At 40.5% G+C, this 20,195-nt stretch overlaps 1 protein-coding gene and 1 long non-coding RNA gene across 2 annotated transcripts; both read left to right on the top strand.

Annotated features, from left to right (window-relative positions):
* The first annotated feature begins 139 nt into the window (after positions 1-139).
* On the top strand, positions 140-19,667 carry c6 (complement component 6). The gene is made up of 18 exons (XM_031277565.2): positions 140-472; positions 701-875; positions 1,706-1,865; positions 2,802-2,946; positions 3,525-3,666; positions 6,291-6,429; positions 7,148-7,357; positions 8,489-8,732; positions 9,996-10,118; positions 10,239-10,405; positions 10,512-10,737; positions 12,164-12,332; positions 12,652-12,763; positions 14,033-14,165; positions 14,299-14,493; positions 15,752-15,839; positions 18,136-18,380; positions 18,970-19,667. The coding sequence occupies exons 2-18, from the start codon at positions 730-732 to the stop codon at positions 19,149-19,151; spliced, it is 2,826 nt and encodes a 941-aa protein (XP_031133425.2). The 5' UTR covers positions 140-472; positions 701-729; the 3' UTR covers positions 19,152-19,667.
* LOC116034819 lies at positions 886-1,490 on the top strand. The gene is made up of 3 exons (XR_004101212.1): positions 886-1,101; positions 1,210-1,379; positions 1,453-1,490. It is a non-coding gene; the product is annotated as an uncharacterized LOC116034819 (long non-coding RNA).
* Positions 19,668-20,195: the final 528 nt, after the last annotated feature.

Genomic DNA, 20,195 nt, shown 5'->3' with positions numbered 1-20,195 from the left:
CAAATACTTGGACAACTAAAGAGAGTGGAAAGAAAATAAGTGTTCTCCCCCTCCTCGGTATCTCTAACTGTCAAGTCTCAAACACAAAACATCTGGTTTACATCTCTGCAGCCGGGAAACTCCAGAGCTCTTTACTTCCCGTAACAATGTGGGACAAAAGAGTTATGTAAGAAGTGCTGCTATATCTTCTGATTCTTTTTTTTCAAATTACTACAAAAATTTGTTGTTTTCGCACATAGATTGAGCAATGTAGGTAAAAACAAAACTACTGGATTCCCATGAGAAATCAAAGAGGGAGGTTTTACATTGCGGCTACAAACCTCCAGTCAGACTCGGCTCTGCCTGCAGTGCAGAGTCAACTCAGCGAGAGTGCAGAGTCAACTCAGCGAGAGGACTCTTAACAAATACACAGGACAACAGGAGCTAGAACTGTATGCATTCATATCTGCTGAAGAGGACGTCAGTACATGTGGTGAGTCAGATTTAGCTTTTTTATGCATGTTGACTGAACTTTAGAAAATGAAATGTGGCAGAAATAAAAACAGCACGTTCAACCAGGTGAGCTACCAGGACGCCCCGAGACTAGGATACTTAATATAAAGAAGGAAGTTTAGTTCAGAGTAGGTTAAGGGTCAGAATGTATTTAACTTACTGAATAAAAGAAGTCAGTCGTTGATTCTGGCCATCAAATTCCTTTCAGAGGAGGTGAAAGCAGTTTGAAGTTCCCTGATGGCTCCTTCCAACTGGTTGGTCCTGCTGCTACAGCTGCTCAGCTGGATATCAGCTGGCCAGGCCTGTTTCTGTGACCGCTACCCCTGGGGATCCTGGTCCGCCTGCTCCCAGACCTGCAACCACGGGACACAGCACAGGCACAGGTGAGACACACTCGCGCAGATGAGACACACTGACGCAGGTGAGACACGCTGACGTAATAAGACACGCTGACGTAATAAGACACACTGACGTAGGTGAGACACGCTGACATAGGTGAGACACACTGACGCAGGTGAGACACGCTGATGCAGATGAGACACACTGACGCAGGTGAGACACGCTGACGCAGGTGAGACACGCTGACACAGGTGAGACACACTGACGTAGGTGAGACACTGACGTAAGTGAGACACTGACATAGGTGAGACACGCTGACGCAGGTGAGACACACTGATGTAGATGGGACACTGATAAAGGTGAGACACGCTGACGTAGTGAGACACACTGACGCAGGTGAGGCACACTGACGCAGGTGAGGCACACTGACGTAGGTGAGACACACTGACGCAGGTGAGGCACACTGACGTAGGTGAGGCACACTGACGCAGGTGAGGCACACTGACGCAGGTGAGACACGCTGACGTAGGTGAGACACACTGATAAAGGTGAGACACTGATAAAGGTGAGACACGCTGACGCAGGTGAAACACGCTGATGCAGGTGAGAGAACTAATAAAGGTGAGACACACTGACACAGCTGAGACACACTGATGCAGGTGAGACAGAACAGACACAGCGCAGAGGGCTTTTGAGAATTAGCAGTATAACATTTTGTGTTATGAATTTTACAAATTGAAACTGTTGTGAAATAGAGCCAAAGCAATTTCTTTCTTCGGCTGTTTTCAGTTATTGTCGTGAAATACAACAAAGCTAATGCGGATGATGCCAACAGCTGCTGCATGTAAAAGTGATGTTCATACTTTTTTCACAGGGCTTTTAATTATCATGATGAATACTTCTGGAAGGGCAGCTGCCTTCAGCTGTGTGAGGAACATGACAGAAGAACTTGTAACGAGCAGACCTGTCCCATCAACTGCCTGCTGACAGAGTTTGGGTCTTGGTCCGACTGCTCGCCCTGCGCCAAGAAACAGGCAAGGAACACAAATCTATATATTATTATTCCCTGTCATAGCTGTGTTTTAGCTCTATGCTACAGACTTTTTATTTTTCAGCCCGGAAAAAGATAAATTAAGTATACTGACTGTCCAATGCACAAATGAAGGAGCTGCTCACAGCTCGAAAACATTATTATAATTTAGAAATTTTGGTGAGACGGAAGACTTGAGGAAGATCTTAGAAAACAAAAACAAATAGTATTTCATCTTCAGGAAAACATTTTTGCCTTGCATGTAAAATAAATAAATAATCTAAGCTCAAATGTCCACTTTCTAGCTTTAGGAGCTTTAGATCATATTTATTGACTTCATTCAGTGAATGGAGCTTCAACTTTCACGTTGAGGTTCCATTGGCAGTGTCATTCTAAAGTCTCGCTTTGATTAATATCCATTGACACGTGTATTGTATAATTTCCTGTGAGTATAAAATAACATAGTACATCTAAATACTTGCATAAAAAGGGCAAAACATTCTGACGATCTGTATTTAGTATATATGGGTATGTTTGATGACAAAAACAACCAGGGGTCTTGACACATTAGCCCTGGACTCTCTCTGTCTTAATCAGTTAAATTCAATGAAGCTTTATTGGCAGTTATTGGAATATACAAAAAAAAACTACATTAATAGTATATGATTCTATTTAAAAATTGCACTAGGCCCATTCATTCTAGAGAATGTGCACAGCAGCCTTAAACAATCCATGATGTATAATCTCTCTGTGATTGTAGAACATTCTCAGTAATAATGAGGACGTATAATATGCATACAACCCTTCTAACTACTATTTTTTTTAATAGTGATCAGTTTTGATAAATAAGTTGGTGATTGTTTAAAAATTGAGATTTACAGGGTCTTTAATCAATTAAATCAAAATCTTGATCAGTCTGTCTCACATATTGTCGCCACAGTTACGGACGCGGTCTGTCCAGCGTCCGTCCCAGTTTGGTGGATCGGCCTGCAGCCCGGAGCTGACAGAGGAGAGGCCCTGTTACCCCGCCACAGAGTGCAAGTTAGCACCCATCGACTGCAAAGACGACTTCAAGTGTGAAAATGGTAAGTAGTGTTTTTACATGACTGGTCTGTGAAATAAGAAAAAAGAAAAAAGAGTCACATCCTCTAGGTGACGTTTGAATTTACATGTTCTTGATCATTATTTTTTTCTAGATAATTTAAGGAATCAAATCAACATCTTTTGAGTCACAGGACTTCTATTATCTGTGATCTGCTGTCGCAAGACACACACACACACACACACACACACACACACACACACATAGTGCGTTTCACTATCTTTGCGGGGACCCGTCATTGACATAATGCATTCCCTAGCTCCTTACCCTAACCTTAACCATCACAACTTAATGCCTAACCTTAACCATTACCCTAACCCTAACCTAATTCTAACCCTAATCCTAAAACCAAGTCTTAACCCTCAAACAGCCCTTTAAAGTTGTGGGGTCCAGCATTTTGGCCCCTCAAAGCTATCCGGACCCCACAAGTATACTGTATTGCCGATTTTTGGACCCCACAAATATAGTTAAACAAGAACACACATACACACACACACACACACACACACAGAAAGACATATGTCAACATTTTATCTTCTACAAACATCTTTTCTGCTACAGGACGCTGCATCAACTCGACGCTGACATGCAACAGGCAGAACGACTGCGGAGATAACTCTGACGAAAAAGACTGTGGCGACTTTAAAATTGTGTGTCCAGGGGAAAAGAGAGTGGCCCCCGGGGCTGACCTGGTGGGAAATGGGTAAGCTTAAGTTCAAAAGTTCACTTCTGAGTTTACATCTTGCTGCTGTCTTCATAAATTACTTTTCTGTCAAGTGCTCTTCCGGCACGTTTCTCCTGTTAAAAACACAACATTTTTATAAGTAGGCCTAAGTCCTGCACTTCGTTGAGTAAAATTTGATATGTTTGTATATATATGATCTGATACACTTGTAATTAGTACCACAAAAGTGCTAAAGTGTGGACTAATTGCCACAGGTGTGTTGCACACATTGAGATCGACCGTTTGTTGAAACGTAAGATGGTGTTTGAGTTGCAATATGTAATACTGACTGACTTAAAGGACAATTCCGGCGCAAAATGTACCTATGGGTTAATAACATATGTGTACCGAGTTGACTGTTCTCTGGGATCTGTTTTCAAGCTAATCGAATGTATCTCTAGCTTGAAACAAGCTAGCGCAAACCGGTGATTAGCTTATAACGCTAGCTTTCGGGGCAGAGGGTAAATCGCTATTTCTACACCACTAACAAGGCTCAAAATAGTACCACACTTCAATGGTAGCATAATGACGGTCCCTACATGTAAACCGAGGCATTGAGAACTTTGTAAATGTACAGACAGTTTATGTATAGTGAACGGTATAGTCTTTATAAACTATCTTTTTAATAAACTGTGTTAACGGTCATAAAATCCTGTGTTCTTGCAGTACTCTGTACCCGACTGACAGCCACCCTTTCACACCCTAATGCCACTGCAACAACGGCTAAAAAGACCTTGTGGTCATCTGTACCCAGGTTGCAGTCATCATTTAGCTACGGCCGCCGAACAGAAACAGGGGAAGAATTTCGGCAGGGGGGGAGATTTTCGGTTCTACTAAATTCCAGACACCGTTATATATAAAAAAATAAATAAACAAATTGCCTTTCTTCCATTAAGATTTTAACTTTGTCTAAGTTTATGTGTAGATGAATACAAATATTTGTTATTGCACAATCTCCAAAATAATTTACTAAAAGCTTGTCAATACACTGTACATCACACATTTAGGTTGCATGTCAGCTTGTCACAAAGTGGGAATCATTTGACCGTCCAACATTTCGTAAAGCTGGCGATGGTAACATTAGCTACAAGAGTATTCCATAACATAACATACCATACACTGTAGAGTGACCTGTAGAGAATGTACGTAGTTGCCATAGTTGCATTTTTCCATTATGAGGAAGTCAAGCTTGCGGTTTCTGTCATATGTCTGTCACCGTGACAGAGATAGCAGACAGCCGTAGCCCGCCTGTCCGATCCTCCGATAACATTAGCAGTTAGCATGTGTTAGCATGGCGGCGTTATCACCAGTCGGGATCACTTCACCTACTGTGGCTCAATTCTTTTTTATTAACTCGAGTACTCTATATAATTTAATGCGAGTACACAAATGTTGAAATGATGGAAAATGCCCATCCCTACTAGTGGCTGTGATAAATTAGCATAAAGCTCAATGCTTACCTGTTCAGAGGGAAATTTGCCGACTCAAAAAACAAACAAACAATCAAAGAATGCATACAGTGCGCTGCTCATGTAATGTAGTCATGAATCTGTGAAATGTACACACTATGTAGTTCTTTTAAAAAAAATTATATTTGGATTATCTTTTTAGAAAGGCCTGACCAGGGACTGGGGTTGCAAATTAGCCTATTGGCTAGAAACCTTTTATGCAACACATCTACACATATTGTTATGGCTTTGACTGTGATAATTATGTATGTAATAATGTGCGCTGCATTGTCCCTGACAAATAAACTAATAAAAAAAACAAAAATGGGGCTCTAAGCTGTCCCGATCTTTTAAATGCATCTCCAATATTTACCTGTGTTTTACCCCACGTCTCTGGTCATGCAACTGTTTAGAAAGATGATGAGGTTTTTTTTATAGGTCGGGTAGAATATCTCTATCTCTGTTAATCCAGTTTGTTTGGTTGTTGCTACCATAGCTGCAGCACGTTTTTGCGTGTTTGCGTTTATGTCTGGCAACCCGGTTGTCAAAATGGGCAGTTGATAACAACACACAGGCCAAAACAAAAACAGACATTCCCTCCCAGAATGGAAATTTCAAAGGAGAAAATATGGGCTTTAGCATTGTTGCCAGAGAAGATAGTATTTCAACTTATCATGTTTCCTTAATGTCTGATGACATATTGTGGTCATTTTCTGGTCTAATACAGTAAATATATTACATATTGGACTTTTAAAGTTGCAGTTTTTGGACAGTTCTGTGACAACATAGGAGTTTTTTAAGCACGCCATCTACACTGACCAAAAAACAAATCTGTGTCAACAAAGATCTTACAGCTGAACAGTCAGCTTTTAAAAAAATCATTATAACAGCAAATATAAAAATAATAAATTCTCAACAGTAAACATCACACATTTAAAATGTGTAAAATAATTATCAATTAAAACACATAAAACAAACATTATTAAACAAACACGTAGTATATACAAGTATATATTCAGTTGCTCCACTTTACTGCTCTGCAAATTCATTTTACATAAAGGCCATTAATATCGGGCTGCTGTATTGTTGGACTTTAGTGCTTATTGCACATGAAACGTCAATGAGTTCTGACTTTTCAGTGATTTGCGTTTGAAGGTTTGATGCTCTAGCAGAGGAGCCAAGGGGAGCAGTATTGGACAACATGTTTATGGGAGGAAGTTGCAACATCAAGAGGCCTCGAAGCACGACGCTCTACCACCGAATCCCTCACAACTTTGAGAGCTTTGAAATTAAGGTTGTATTATTATTTGTAACAATTAATTATAAAGCAATTAAGTAAAGGTAGCCTGGTTCCAGACTTCTGAATCACCGCCCACATCTCAGATTTGTGGTTTAAAATAAAATAGGTCTTGTGCTGTGCCTACTGAAAGCTGTGTGAGTTAAAATTTTAGTTTATTGAATTTATGCTCACAGTTAAACTTAATAAAAAGCAGAATTTACATCAGTTTAAAACCTATTAAGTCTGGCCCTATAAAAAATTAAAATAAATATATATAATTACACATATGCACCCATATGTTTCTGCTCACACTAGCTAGCCGTTCCATTCAGTGCTGTGTTGTACAATCTTTCCGTGATTGGAGAAACAACCAACCAATCAGAGCATTGTAACCGTGACAAAAACATTTAGTAAACTACTTTGATAATGCACCGGAAATAACAACAGCTTATTACTTCAATCGTTGGGAAACCTTAATAACCTTCACTCCCAAACAGAAATAATAATAATAATTAAACTGGTCTTCTTATCACTGTCTGCTGTACTATATTTTTTTTACCACTAGGAGCAGCTATGGTCAAGCATCTTCACATTCTTCACACAGAGCATTCAATCTAATAATGTGAAAAAAATGTTCATCAGTGGTTTGCAGAGAACGTTTCAGCTTTGGCTTTGTTGTTACCATTCTTACTGTTATTGACCTTGATTAACGGATGTGGTTGTTGTTGTAAAGGTTGGAGAGCTGGAGGACTTCAGCAACGAGCCCCACTCGCTGCACACCGAGCCTATCGATTTCAAGACGTCCAGCTCATCTGGAATGAGCCAACAAGGTCGAGATGCCTTTTTCATCCCCATTATTTTTCTCCCCATGTTTTTCTTCACTGGGAGTTCAATGTCGAGTACCAGCACTAGCAAGGAAGCTTTTGAAGCTTCAAAGAAAACGGTGAGTGACTCAAACTCCAATACACACATTTGTAGTAATATACTTATGAGGAGCTTTATTCATGTAATACATTCCCTTATCCCCTAACCCTAATATAAAGAAGTTAGGATCAGACACATTTTACAAAATGTCCTCTCTCTCAAGGTCTGAAACTTGGTCCCCACAACACCATTGGTACAAGAGCATACGCACACACACACACACACACACACACACACACACACACACACACACACACATACATGGATGGGAGACGTTTGTTGAAAAGTTAACTATATAGATAAATCCCTCATCCTTACATTCATTTCCTGGAGACTTACCCTAACCATTGTCTCGCATTGCCTTCCTCCACAGCACTGCATAGGAAGGTCTGGCTAGTCCACACAGCATTCCGGGATGGGAGAAAAAATTGCATTATTGGCAATTTGGCATTTCTTTGAATCAATTACAATTGTCATGGGCGGCGGAGATTCGGAGCCACTGCAAAATAGCTTTGGGAAGGAACTTGTTTTGGTGGAACATGTACGTTCAAAGATTGTTTTGGTCGTGCAACAGAAAAATCCGATACGACAGATAGTCTAGCTAGCTGTCTCAATTTACCCTGCAGAGATCTGAGGAGCAGTTAACCATAGTCCTTATATCTCGACCCGAGTTTAAAATTCCAACACAAAGAAAGCGGAAGGTTACGGACATCCGGCCGAAAAGAGTGACATCTGGCGGATTTTCCGGCGGCATCGAAGCAATCCCGGAAGTGGAACGTCGTGGATATACACTACCCTAACCATGACCACTACTTGCCAAACCCTTACACTAGTCTGGCTCAATGGATACACATTGCTGGGTTAAAGCGAGATGCACCAGATGTCCCCACCCTTCTGTTATCTCCACTATCTATTTTGCAAGGGCGTCGTTGTTGCATCCGGTGCTTAGCGCCGCCCAGGCCGGTTGTGATTGGTTTAAAGAAATACAAACAAGCCAGAGTGTTTTTCCAGACTATTCTCCAGCACTGACACGGTGCTGTGGAGATAGGTCTGGCAATGCAAGACTACCCTTTTCATATGCACACACCTTGCTGGTTGCAGCTATACTCTCCTTTTTCATTCATTTAATTTCCTATCTTTGCTTGAGTAGGACTCCAAGTTTTTCCGGGTGCACCAGGTTCTGCCCATATCCACGTTCAAGGTGAGGGACCCCAGGGACCTTGTCCTGGCACAGCCTTTCCTCCAGTTCCTTCATGCTCTTCCTCTGGAATACAACTACCCCCTCTACAGGGACATCTTCCAGCGCTTTGGGACGCACTACTACAGCTCAGGGAAACTAGGGGGCCACTATGACCTGTTGTATCAGTACAGCCGAGAAGAGCTCACCACTTCAGGTACAACAGCACAGCCAGGTGGGGTGGTCAAAATTTAGAATGACACCCTGGGCTGCAATGGTAACCCAAATGTCTGCTTTTTGATGCTGCGTAGATGTTAAAACGACATTTATTTTTTCTGACTTAAGCCGTACTAATGTCTTCTGATGTTATATTCTGAGTACATTTTGGAAAAGGTCAGGTACAATTATAATGTTCCCTATCAACAACTCCATACAATACTCCGTGAGTTGGTCACATGGCTTTCCAAAACAATAGCATAAATATTTATTTGTTATTTTTTTTTACCTGTTATTAGGTGAAGTTTTTGTATTAAAGGTAAAGGTTATTTAAAGTTATTCTGATCTTGTATACTGTATGTCTTCTCTTTGCTTTGGGCAAGATCTATGTTTAACATTTCCACAAGAGTATGAAGGTAATACAATTCAATTAATTTTATTTATAGTATCAAATTATAACAAGAGTTATCTCAAGACACATTACAGATAAAGTAGGTCTAGACCACACTCTATAATTTACCAAGACCCAACAATTTCTCACGAGCAAGCATTTGGTGCGACAGTAGCGAGGAAAAACCTCCTTTTAGGCAGAAACCTTGGACAGACCCAGGCTCTTTGTGGACAGCATCTGCCGCTGCCGGTTTGGACACAGACACTGACACAGATATACAGATAAACAGATATAGAGAAATGTGATTCATAATAGTTATAGCAGTTGGAATGATGAACAGTGGCAGTTATAGTAAAAATAAAGAAAGTGGAACTATGGTTTAGAAATAATAGTTGTAGCAGTTCAGGGTGTAGCGGGGCGTTGCATGGCGTAGCGGGGCATTGCGGGGCGTAGTAGGCACAGCAGGGCGTAAAGCGAGACCAAGGCGGGAGCTCCAACCACGATTTAGGTGCCACCCCAATCCAAGGAAAACTGCGAGGCGAGAAAACTTAAGGACTCTGGTGAATAAGCTCCCCGGAGATAAGTTAGTAACAAGCATTTTTTGGGACATGAATGCACGCAGATGGAAAGAGAGAGGAGATCAGTAATAGATGGGACTAAATGTTTCTTATCTTGTTCAGAGATCATTCTTTCTTTAGAGGTTTTGATAAAAATTGTTGAAGAGCAAGAAACCCCAAATGAGTCATTGAATAGACAGAACTAGAGGAAACTGTAGTTTACCTGTTCAATTTAAATATATAGTGCCACGTAATGTTTTGTTGTCAGTTCCTTTGTTTCTGTGTCGTGTTGCTCTACACTCTTGCTCTCAAACAGGTCAAACAGAAGAGCACACCATGGGCTGCCTGGGCAGAGAGACCACCTGGACCATCATCCTCTACACAGAACACAGCAGTGTAACCCGATGCCACGACAACAGGATGACTCAGAAATATGAAGGTGTGTTACTAAATCTGCCAGGAAGCACATATTCTTTATTCCAACACTGTTCATGGCTTACTGACTGTGAAAAGGTGCTATTTACATCATGTTCATTCCCTATACATTTCTTTGATTCAGGCTCGTACATTCAGTCAGCAGAAAAATCTTTCTCCATGGTGAAAGGAGGTCGAGTCCGAGAGGCAGCAGCTCTGGCCTGGGAGAGGCAGGGCCCCGCTCCGGACCGAACATCTTACAAGAACTGGGCCAAGTCTGTTCTCGAGAACCCTGCTGTGGTCGAATCCCAGGTTAAATCAAACACCAATGAAATGACTTCAATATTGAAGAAAATTAAAAAAATAAATCAAAGATATACGTTCACAAAAAGCTGATGTATAGTTTGTGTGGGTCTAGGTAGTCTCGATCATAGATCTGGTTCAGGGAATCCCATGTGCTGTCACAAAGAGGAGACACCTGAGGAAGGCCCTGCTGCAGTACCTGGACGAGTTTGATAGCTGCAAGTGCGCTCCCTGCCCCAACAACGCCAGGCCCGTTCTCTCTAGCACAGAGTGCAAGTGTGTTTGCCAAACTGGCACATTTGGCACTAACTGTGAGAGACGAGCTCCCGACTACACTTCAGGTACAGCAGGACTGCTGCTTAAGTCGTGAGAACAAAGAGTGATGAATGAGAAATGTTTACCATGTTCACCACCTAAGTTTAGCGTGTTAGCATTTGCTAACATTTGCCAATTAGCACTAAAAACAAAGTACATCTGATTGGAATGGCATTAGTTTAGCAGGTATTTTTCATAAACCAAAGTATTGGGCAAAGGTGACATTTTGGCCTGATGATGGCGCTAGATGAAAGGTCTAATACATTTTCTTTTTTCCTGAGGGGGCCATACCCTGGAAATCCAGAGTTCTCGCAAGAGCACAATTACAATTTGCTCAGCGAGTCACTCTGGCATTCAGTAATGATGCTCATTAACTATGCCCTGGTAGCCAAGCTGCACCAATCACATTGGTGTCTCTGATATAGGCGGGCCAGAGGCGAGCTAAACAGATGACAACAGCGTTGCGATGTCGAAGTCATTAGTAAACATTGTAAGATGGCTACGGATGAACACCAGTTGTTTGAAACTGCTTTGGCCACTACAATGAACGAGTTAGACTTGGCTTTTTATCTAAAAGAGAAACAGAAGTATTTCTCTATCAAATTGCATGGCAATCCAGCCAAAAGTTGTGAAGACATTTCCCTCTGGACCAATCTAGTGGACTCAAAAGACAGATTAGTCCGACAGACCATTGCTATCCATAGAGCCATGCTTCTGCCCATTGATGGCATTGATTGTATCAAACTAAATTTTAATCTTTGTGATTGGATCTTTCTTACTGAACATTGGGAGTTGTAGTTGACATCTCTCTTTCAGTTTGGTGCCTGAAATAACTCATTCAACTTTACAACTCTAATGAGCAACAAACCAAGTTTACCATGTCAGTGTTCCTGTCGGTGCACCAGCCTTGGCACATTTCATGGAATATTTTGTAACATTGCACCCATCAACACCTGCCTATGCACTTTTGTTATGGCCTAGGTTGGCAGTGTTGGTTTGTCCGTCCATGTGTTTGCCCAATACTTCGGTTCAGACAACATATCTTTAATTTGCTGTGTCCATATTATTTATTATATATTTTAACTCCTGACCTGAAATCAAACTTTATCAAGCTGATTGTAAAGAATTTTACTAATAGCTCATGCTTCCTAGATGATGAATCATTAAAACCCCGTGACCTTTCTTCAAGTATTTCTCTTTAGGATAAAATTCTAATTTGTAGCTCCACTACTGGTAGAAATATTCTTAAACGTTCAAATTCATCAGTATGATCTGGTACTTTCGTACCTTAGCATGTGAAGACTCACACACAACCTGCAACCTGTATGTGCTAGTGCTAGCAGTGCTAGACTTTTAACCTAAGATGTAATTCCATACTGTAGTACACAGTGATTCTAATCAGGATTGATTGTGTTCACTCTGCAAATGTGGTTCGGTGTGTAATATCCACAGAGGCGGTAGATGGTTACTGGAGCTGCTGGGGGCCATGGAGTGGCTGTGGAGCCTCAATGAAGAGACATCGGACGAGGCGATGCAATAACCCTGCCCCCCTCAGAGGAGGCCAACCCTGCAAGGGTCCTGAGAGACATGAGAATCCATGTCACATCTCCATCTTTGAAAAGTAGGACAAACTGTTTGTTTTAAACATCTTGAAACAGTCACGAAAAGTCCAATTGTAGACATGTCATGCCTTTACAGCAATCTGAAAGCCCAACATCCCATTAAGAAAGTCATTTAACTCGTTATGATCAAATTAAAACATTGTTTTTCCTCATGTCATTTTTTTTATATTCTGTTTATGCTGATATTGCAACCACTGTTGCTGTTACAGACATTTAAGCTCACATTTACAAAATGTGTAGGTTGTACAGTATTTTGTCTTCATACATGTATTTAACTTTGGATTTACTGTATATTCTGGCTCATGTTTCTGTGTCCAGACAGGAGACTTGCGACAATGACGACGACTTCACTATAGGCTGGAAGGACGAGCTGCCTCCTGGTGTGCAGGGCTGCCTGAGGCCACAGAGGCCTGCCAACAGCTTCCTCAGGGTAAACACTAAGCCACTAGCCTGTCATTAGTGATTGATATGTACAGCAACCGAGAAACAGAGAGACTGTGGTTTATTGCTTATCATGCTGATAAAAGGGGCAGCTAACTGACCAAAATAGTGAGAATCTTCAAGAGACCATCTTGTGATGGCATCACACCAACCATTGCGCCAAATCGGGCTAGGGGCCTACCCTTTTACTTTCAGTACCCTTGCTCAGACCACACCCATCTTCAAATTCAGCCTTCATTTGGTTTCATTCAGTTTCACGACTGCATCTTTCACGGTTGCAAAAATTGTTTTACCTCGGTATGAGTCTGCAGTGTGCCACTTTTTTTTAAAACACATTTTAAAGATGCAGTAGGTAAGACTTATACAACTAACTTTCTGTCATATTTGCTGAAACTGACCCTATGTTCCAGTAGAACTACATGAAGCAGGTAATTTAAAAAAAATCTGGCTCCTCTGGCACCACCTACAGCCTGTAGTGCGATTTGCAAAAATCCACCGCTCCCTGTTCAGATGCACCAATCAGGGCCAGGGGGGTGTCTAACTGCGTGTCAATCACTGCTCATGCACACACATTCATTCTCCCTTGTGGGGTGAGGGGTTTAGGAGACCGTTTGGGCTTTAGCAGAAAGGGGGGAGGGACTGAGAAGTTGTCAATGTTCAAATTCTTTGGCTAAGTCCTGGATCTTCACAATCCTACCTACAGCACCTTTAATGAATGACATAATTAATAATTTAATACAAAATATTAAAAATGCTAGATTAAATTTGCATTTAAATTATGCAATTTAAAAACTCATGGAAGTTCAATACTAAATTGTTGCATAGCCCCTTTAATTTAAAGAACTGTAAGCAGCTTGACATCTAAAAATGAAATTAAATCCAACCCACAACTCCTGTGTGGTGGTGGTGTCACCTTCCAGACTCCATATCTCATAACATATTTAAAAAAAAACTAAATTATGATCTCTTCATTATGCCTCAGTAAGTCAAAAACAACAATCAGCCAAAAATAACAATATGTATCTGAAAATGATGAAGTATCACTTTGTATCTCTCAATTATGAATTATCACTTACTGTATCAGAAATATGTCACAGTTATGACAATAGAGAGCTATTATTATGTAATACTATCTCATAGAAGCATATGAGTGAAGGGAGTATAATGTAGTAGTATTATGAAAACTAAAGAAAGATGCCAAGGAGGGTTGTATCCCTCTTGTTCCTAACTGGTATTCATGGACTTCATCCTCTGACAGAAAGCAAAGCAGTATTATGACTTTGGTGAGGACGAGGAGTTCCAGTGCTACACTGGATTTGACCTGGAGGGTTTTCAGTTCATCAACTGTCTTCCTGATGGGACGTGGAGTCAACCAAAAGGAAGATGCACCAGTAAGTTTGTTTTCTCACCAGACAAGTGAATAGTGATCCAAGAACTCTGGTAATTCTGTAACCACATCTCGGCAAATTCTTTTAACGCCATTCTCTATAAACACATATATTTCTATATATTTTTTTTTTTTAGGGAATGTGTGCCTTCCTCCTGAGATCCCTGATGGCATGATGCTGTTTCCCAACAAAGTCGAGTACAGGGTGGGGGAATCCGTGCGTTTGAACTGTAACGAGCCGGGCCTGCGGCCGCTGCCGGGAGCCTTCTACAAATGCAGCGGCAGTTCCACCTGGCAGCCTCCATTACCGGCTGACCTACGCTGCACTGATGGTACAGTAGATGAGAATTTGAGATAGAATTTCCGGCAGCACCTGAACAATCCCGGAAGTGGAACGTTGTCGATATAGACTACAGATGAGTTAAAAAAAACCTTAAAGAAAGGGCATTCCCATTGTTCTATTAATTGGACACATCAGAGAACAAACCATTTAATGTGTTACATAGAAACATATTAGTGAATTTTAATTAATGTCTATGATATTATTATAAGTTATTTAAAGCTTTTTGCAACACGAATAATTTTACAAGTCACCATGTCTCTTATCAGCATAGTCACATAATCACTGTTCTTATTGTCCTCAATCATAGACGATGGACGACACATCTCCACTTCATCCTATTGTACAAAAGTGAAGCCAAAATATCCCAGATACGGGCGCTGCCATCTTCTAATTTTGGGGCCAAAGTCTGCGCAGTAGTGATCGAGCGGTGGATCCGGGCTATCGAAGTCCCGCCCATACACTTGCGCGACCAATCGCTAGTCAATCACAGCTTTCTTACATTTCACCCCGTTTTTATAGCATCAAATAATAAATCTACTTATCTTAAATTAACACTTGAGCAAACATCAGCGTGAAGAACTAACTAAAATGAGTAAAATCATCTTTGGTAAAAATTCATTTGACATGTACTTTATAAGTACATAGTTAATTGCTAAGTACTTTATACTAAAATGGAAGGGGCAGATTTATGACCTATGCATGCACCCCTGTGTTTAACTAGAACAGTTTTCAAAATGCTGACTTACAGTCTACTAATAACATTAGCTCTGACACGATCATTTGAACAAAACTAGTTAGTAAGACGTCTTTTTCGACCACATCGGAAGTCAAAAGTGTAAAGCCGGCAGTCATAGAGATGCCATATTATCTAAATTTGCGCATGTTTTATGACAATTTCTCCTGGAAGTCATTCATAGTGTTGCACTCAGTTGTTCACACAAAAAGTGACAGAAAGCTGTGTATAGAATAAGGATAGACAGCTAGAGACAGGTTCAAACACTGTCTCCTTTCTCACCTTCACACAGCTGACCAGTCAAGGTGTAGTCTCGCATTGTCAGACCTTCCTCCACAGCGCTGCGGAGTAAGGTCTGGCTAGTCCACACAACATTCCTGGATAGGAAAAAAAAAACGTGCTCTGGTTTCCCACAACATGGATGAGATCACTTGTGTTTTATATATACAAAAATAACTCTATATGAAAGAAATGAAAAAGATGTCTTTTGTTTCTGTGCATGTTCTTTGTGTAGAGGTACCGTTTGTTCCTGAGAGTCAGTGCGGTCCAGGACAGACACGACAGGGCTCTAAATGTGTCTGTATTCAACGGGAGAGCTGCCTGTAAGTTTTTCTAAACTATTTCACAGTTTGTTTTTTCTTTTTCTTCATATCTTATGATCATGTCATTGTTTTTATTATTTGAAGTTATTTGAAGTTAGTCTTATGTGAAGCACTTTCAGTTGCATTTTAGCCATTGTGGTAGATACAAAATGTTTTTATGATTTATGAAATCAAACAATTGTGGGTGTTGAAACAACTCTGTTAAATGTTATTGATTATACCATGGTTTGGGTGAATACTTAATTCTGATTGGCTGCAGGGTGTCCATTAAAAAGTGATATAGGACACCTACTAAGTACAAACGTAATTCCAGTGAAACTGTCCATCTACGGTTTTAACCCTCTCAGGTCTAAGCCATTTTTTCCTATATTCTGTTTGTCCTGTTATGCACGTTCAAGTTATATACATCATCTCTTTCAGGAGAACCTGGGCTATCAGGATATGTATGCTGCAGGGATGTCACATGAATGTATACATTGTTAACAATTTATGTCTCTATAGTTGTATAATTATATGACTATAGAGACAAAAAAAGGACTAAACAGAATTGAAATCTCACAGAAATGTATTGAAATCACACAGGGAACAATAATGACTAAACGTTTTGGCTTTTGAAAATTGTTCTCCCAAGTGTTGGCAATCAGGAGAAACAAAAATAAACTCTGTAACTAACAAAAATATAAAACTATTTAGTTTTTTTCCCAGAAAAGTCCATACACTTTTATCTAAAAAGGTTAGTAATGTCATCTCTAATGCATTGTCTGTCTGCTATTTCACATATGTAGGCCAAAACAACCTCCAGACTTCATTCTGCAGTCTACACACACACACACAGACACAGTAAATAAGGCCCTCCTGTAAGGCCTCTCTATTGGCTGAGCAAACTCGATCCCCCAAATGACTTAATGTGATAGGTCGAGCCAGCTGTCAGTCAAAATGCTCCAATCAAAGATGGAACCCGGCTAACGCGATTACATCGTTTTTTGGTACAAAAAGATGACTAAATACAGTAAATAGCCATTCAATCGTGGATTTATCGCTCTGGAATTAATGTGCTAAATCTCTGAAGAGTCACTGTCTTCCCGGCCGGATTACTAAGCTTCTGGAAGGGCTACGAAGACACCAAAGGACACTTTAGAAAGGGCTAGCTGTCGGCAAACGTGCTATAGCTACGGTGAGACAATGGGTCCAAAGGTCGCTAAGCAAACGGAACACACGCAAGTTAATTTTTGGATTCATAATTATTTATTTATGTTACAAAGACACTGTAATTCCATGACGGATTAAATACGATTCTGGATGGCCAACAATTGTCAGAGCACCTCGTTGAAACGGCACATTTGTTCTGCTTCTGAACAAAAAAAGTAAGTCTCTACACCTATTGATCTGGAGATTTTAAATAAGACAGATATTAAATAAGACATATGTTTTTCTCGTTGCGGGCGACAGCGTCGATTTAGTAATAATAATAATCTAAATATCTTACGTACAAATTTAGTGTAGTCCTTTAGTGCGTCGTCCACAGGATGGCGCTAACACACAAGCTAAAAGAAGTTACACTGCCCCTCTGAACTTCCAGTATTTTGTTTCTAATTTAGCGATTATCACACATCCCATCCCATGATTTGGTGACAGGGGCATGGCTTGATAGCTAGCTTGTCTTGTTCTTAAACATATTGTCAAATTGTATTTATTTATCAACCATACGCAATGCAATTGACTTTGAATCTTGCTAGCATAACGTTAGGTTTCTGGCTCGTAACGAAGCTGAGCCAAAGGGTTCTGAGCTGAGCGGACTAGAAATATCTCCCATTGCCAAGCATCACCAAATCGTATCTAAGGTCCATCCTATTTACTGGAGCAGTGAACGTTTCCATTGGAAAAGAACGTCATGGGATGTGAATGATTGTTCCAAGTATTAGTCAAACCGTTGGGTGTAACCAGGGAAACAGAGTTATTGTTTGAAAAAAACTATAGATTTTGCAAAAAACACTAATAATTATTAACAGTAACAATAAATAACACATAATTAATGATCCTAAAAAAAATGTTCTTTGGCAAAAAAACATGGTATAAGTGGGTTAATTCCCTTTGAGGTGTCCATTAGCAGGTAATTAATGGACTCCGCCAGAGGAGTCATCCATTAATTCCTGATAACGGACACCTCGTTGGGCACTGACTCTCACATATATGTGGAAATTAATATGTGAAAGCTAAGTGTAATACATTATTCTTTACCAGTATCTGAGTGTGTGTGTGTGTGTGTGTGTGTGTGTGTGTGTGTGTGTGTGTGCAGTTCACAGGCAGAGAGTCTCTGCATCCTGAACTTGGACATCGGTGTCATCGTGCCAATGTCCCTGTGCTCCTTCCATGCTGGTCGTTGCCACGGTGATCCACTCTTCTTTGTTAACGAAGGCGCGTGTGACACGGCTGATTTGGCCAAACTGGAGTGGGCCATGTTCAGAGCCAACATGTCCTCTAAGAGCTCTGTTCAGGAGCGCTGTGATCTCAACACGTGTTATGAATGGGAGACCTGCTCAGGTGAGTTTGTCTGACATGAAACCGTTTTTGTTTACATTCAGTTCATGGTTGGATTCAAAAAGAGTTTAAGCAGACCTCAAGTTTAACCATACTATCTAAATCATGCAAAAAAGCCTGGGGCGGAGCCAGACGTTGGAAACATTCCGGTCTCAGCCCAAACCTAGGGGTTGTCCGGGGTCATGCTCTATTTACAGCAGTTATATGCACTATTTTTCCATCCATTTGATAATAGAATGCCTACAAATTTGTACATCATTTGGGAAAAACATGAAATTTGCCAAGGAAAAGAAAGAACCTGTAGAGCCTGCATCCTGTTTGGTATCTAATTGTTCTCCAACTGTCTTCATTATTCTGAAACCAGAACACAGCAAATGTTGAGGAAGACTCTTTTTCACTACTGCTACCAAAAAAGAGGCAACAAATTGTCTGATGTTACTGTTTAAGTTTCATAACATAGGAAGTGTGGGAATTTGGCACGCCCCTGCCACAAGCTAAATTGATCACACCTTAATGAACACAAAGTGAGCTTTGACTATTTGAAGACTTCACATGTATTATATCAAATTATTTTCCTCACATCTGTCCTCAGCGTCTAAGAAGTGTGAGTGCATAGCTGCTCGGAACTGCCCCAGAGTTGAAGCGCATACGTTCTGTGTGAAGCTGACCCGGACCCAGAGGACTCGCAGCATGGACCTTTGTTCTATGGCCGCCCTCAAATGTGCCAGCTACCAGTTTGAGATTCTCAATGAAGGTGTCTGTGAGTCCACATGATCCTTCAAAAGCTTTTTCTGTGCCGTTGCACTCAACCTCTGAATTCATCTAACATCTCACATTATAGCCATTAGCACATATTTTTACCTGTTTTTCTTTAAAAACATTGCATTTATAAAAGAAAACTAGACTGGCAGGCAGGTATACTTGGATTCAAGAACCCGGGGCAACTCATCTCTAAGTCTAAATTGGACTCAAACAGGTGTATTTTAGGATGCACTCGTTTTGCTTGGGTGGGCCGCACTTCATCTAGTGAACTTTCAGATGCTATTTTCTGAAAATACCTGGTATGTTATATACAATTTTCTTTTAAAGGGCATCATCGGATTTTTTAGCAAATTTGGTATGACAATACTGTATCTGACAACCAAATGTATCATATTGCCACCCAATGTCAGATTTGCACCATATTTGGTACGGGAAATGTGGGGTAGATACCACATTTGTGTAATTTGGATAATATATTGGTGATCTGAAGCAAAAATATCATTAAATATTGACATATGTGTGAAAGCATCACCAAACCTTGGATTTCCACCAAGTTGGTATATGACTATACTGGATAGGCATATTCAATTTGGTGACATTTGAACAACTATTTGCCATAAAACCACCCTGAGATGGGATTACAATAGGAATAACAGTTGTAGTGCCACATATGTTGGATTTGCAGTAAATGTGCACCTATGGTTGGTCTACCGTATGTGATGTTATTTGGGGAGAAAGTGGGTTTCACATATTAGAATTGTTCACAGTTTGTGCATGCACCCTTAAAAACCAGAGTAACATATGAAAGCACATAAGTCTTTAATCCTGTGGATATTTCGGGAAAAAAACGTAACGTTGGGATTTTTAAAGCTTTGATGATAGACTGTTGATGTGTAAAGAAAGATAAAAACGGAAATTAAAGGTTTATCACTTCTCAGAGGTCACAGACAACATTATCAAAGAGGGGCAACAATGTTTGGAAAATTGTTTTCCCCAGAACAGCTCTGATCACTCAGTGATACAGGAATACAGTTTGGTTTAATTACATGCACAGAG

The sequence above is a fragment of the Sander lucioperca genome, chromosome 14, assembly GCF_008315115.2.
Source record: "Sander lucioperca isolate FBNREF2018 chromosome 14, SLUC_FBN_1.2, whole genome shotgun sequence".
Lineage (NCBI taxonomy): Eukaryota > Metazoa > Chordata > Actinopteri > Perciformes > Percidae > Sander > Sander lucioperca.
This window is presented reverse-complemented; position numbering and strand designations above follow the sequence as displayed.

Coding starts and splice junctions, on each gene's coding strand:
- c6 (XM_031277565.2), top strand. CDS start 730: ATGGCTCCTTCCAACTGGTTGGTCCTGCTGCTACAGCTGCTCAGCTGG. Junction 6,430..7,147: donor TTGAGAGCTTTGAAATTAAG/GTTGTATTATTA, acceptor GTTGTTGTAAAG/GTTGGAGAGCTGGAGGACTT. Junction 8,733..9,995: donor AGAAGAGCTCACCACTTCAG/GTACAACAGCAC, acceptor GCTCTCAAACAG/GTCAAACAGAAGAGCACACC.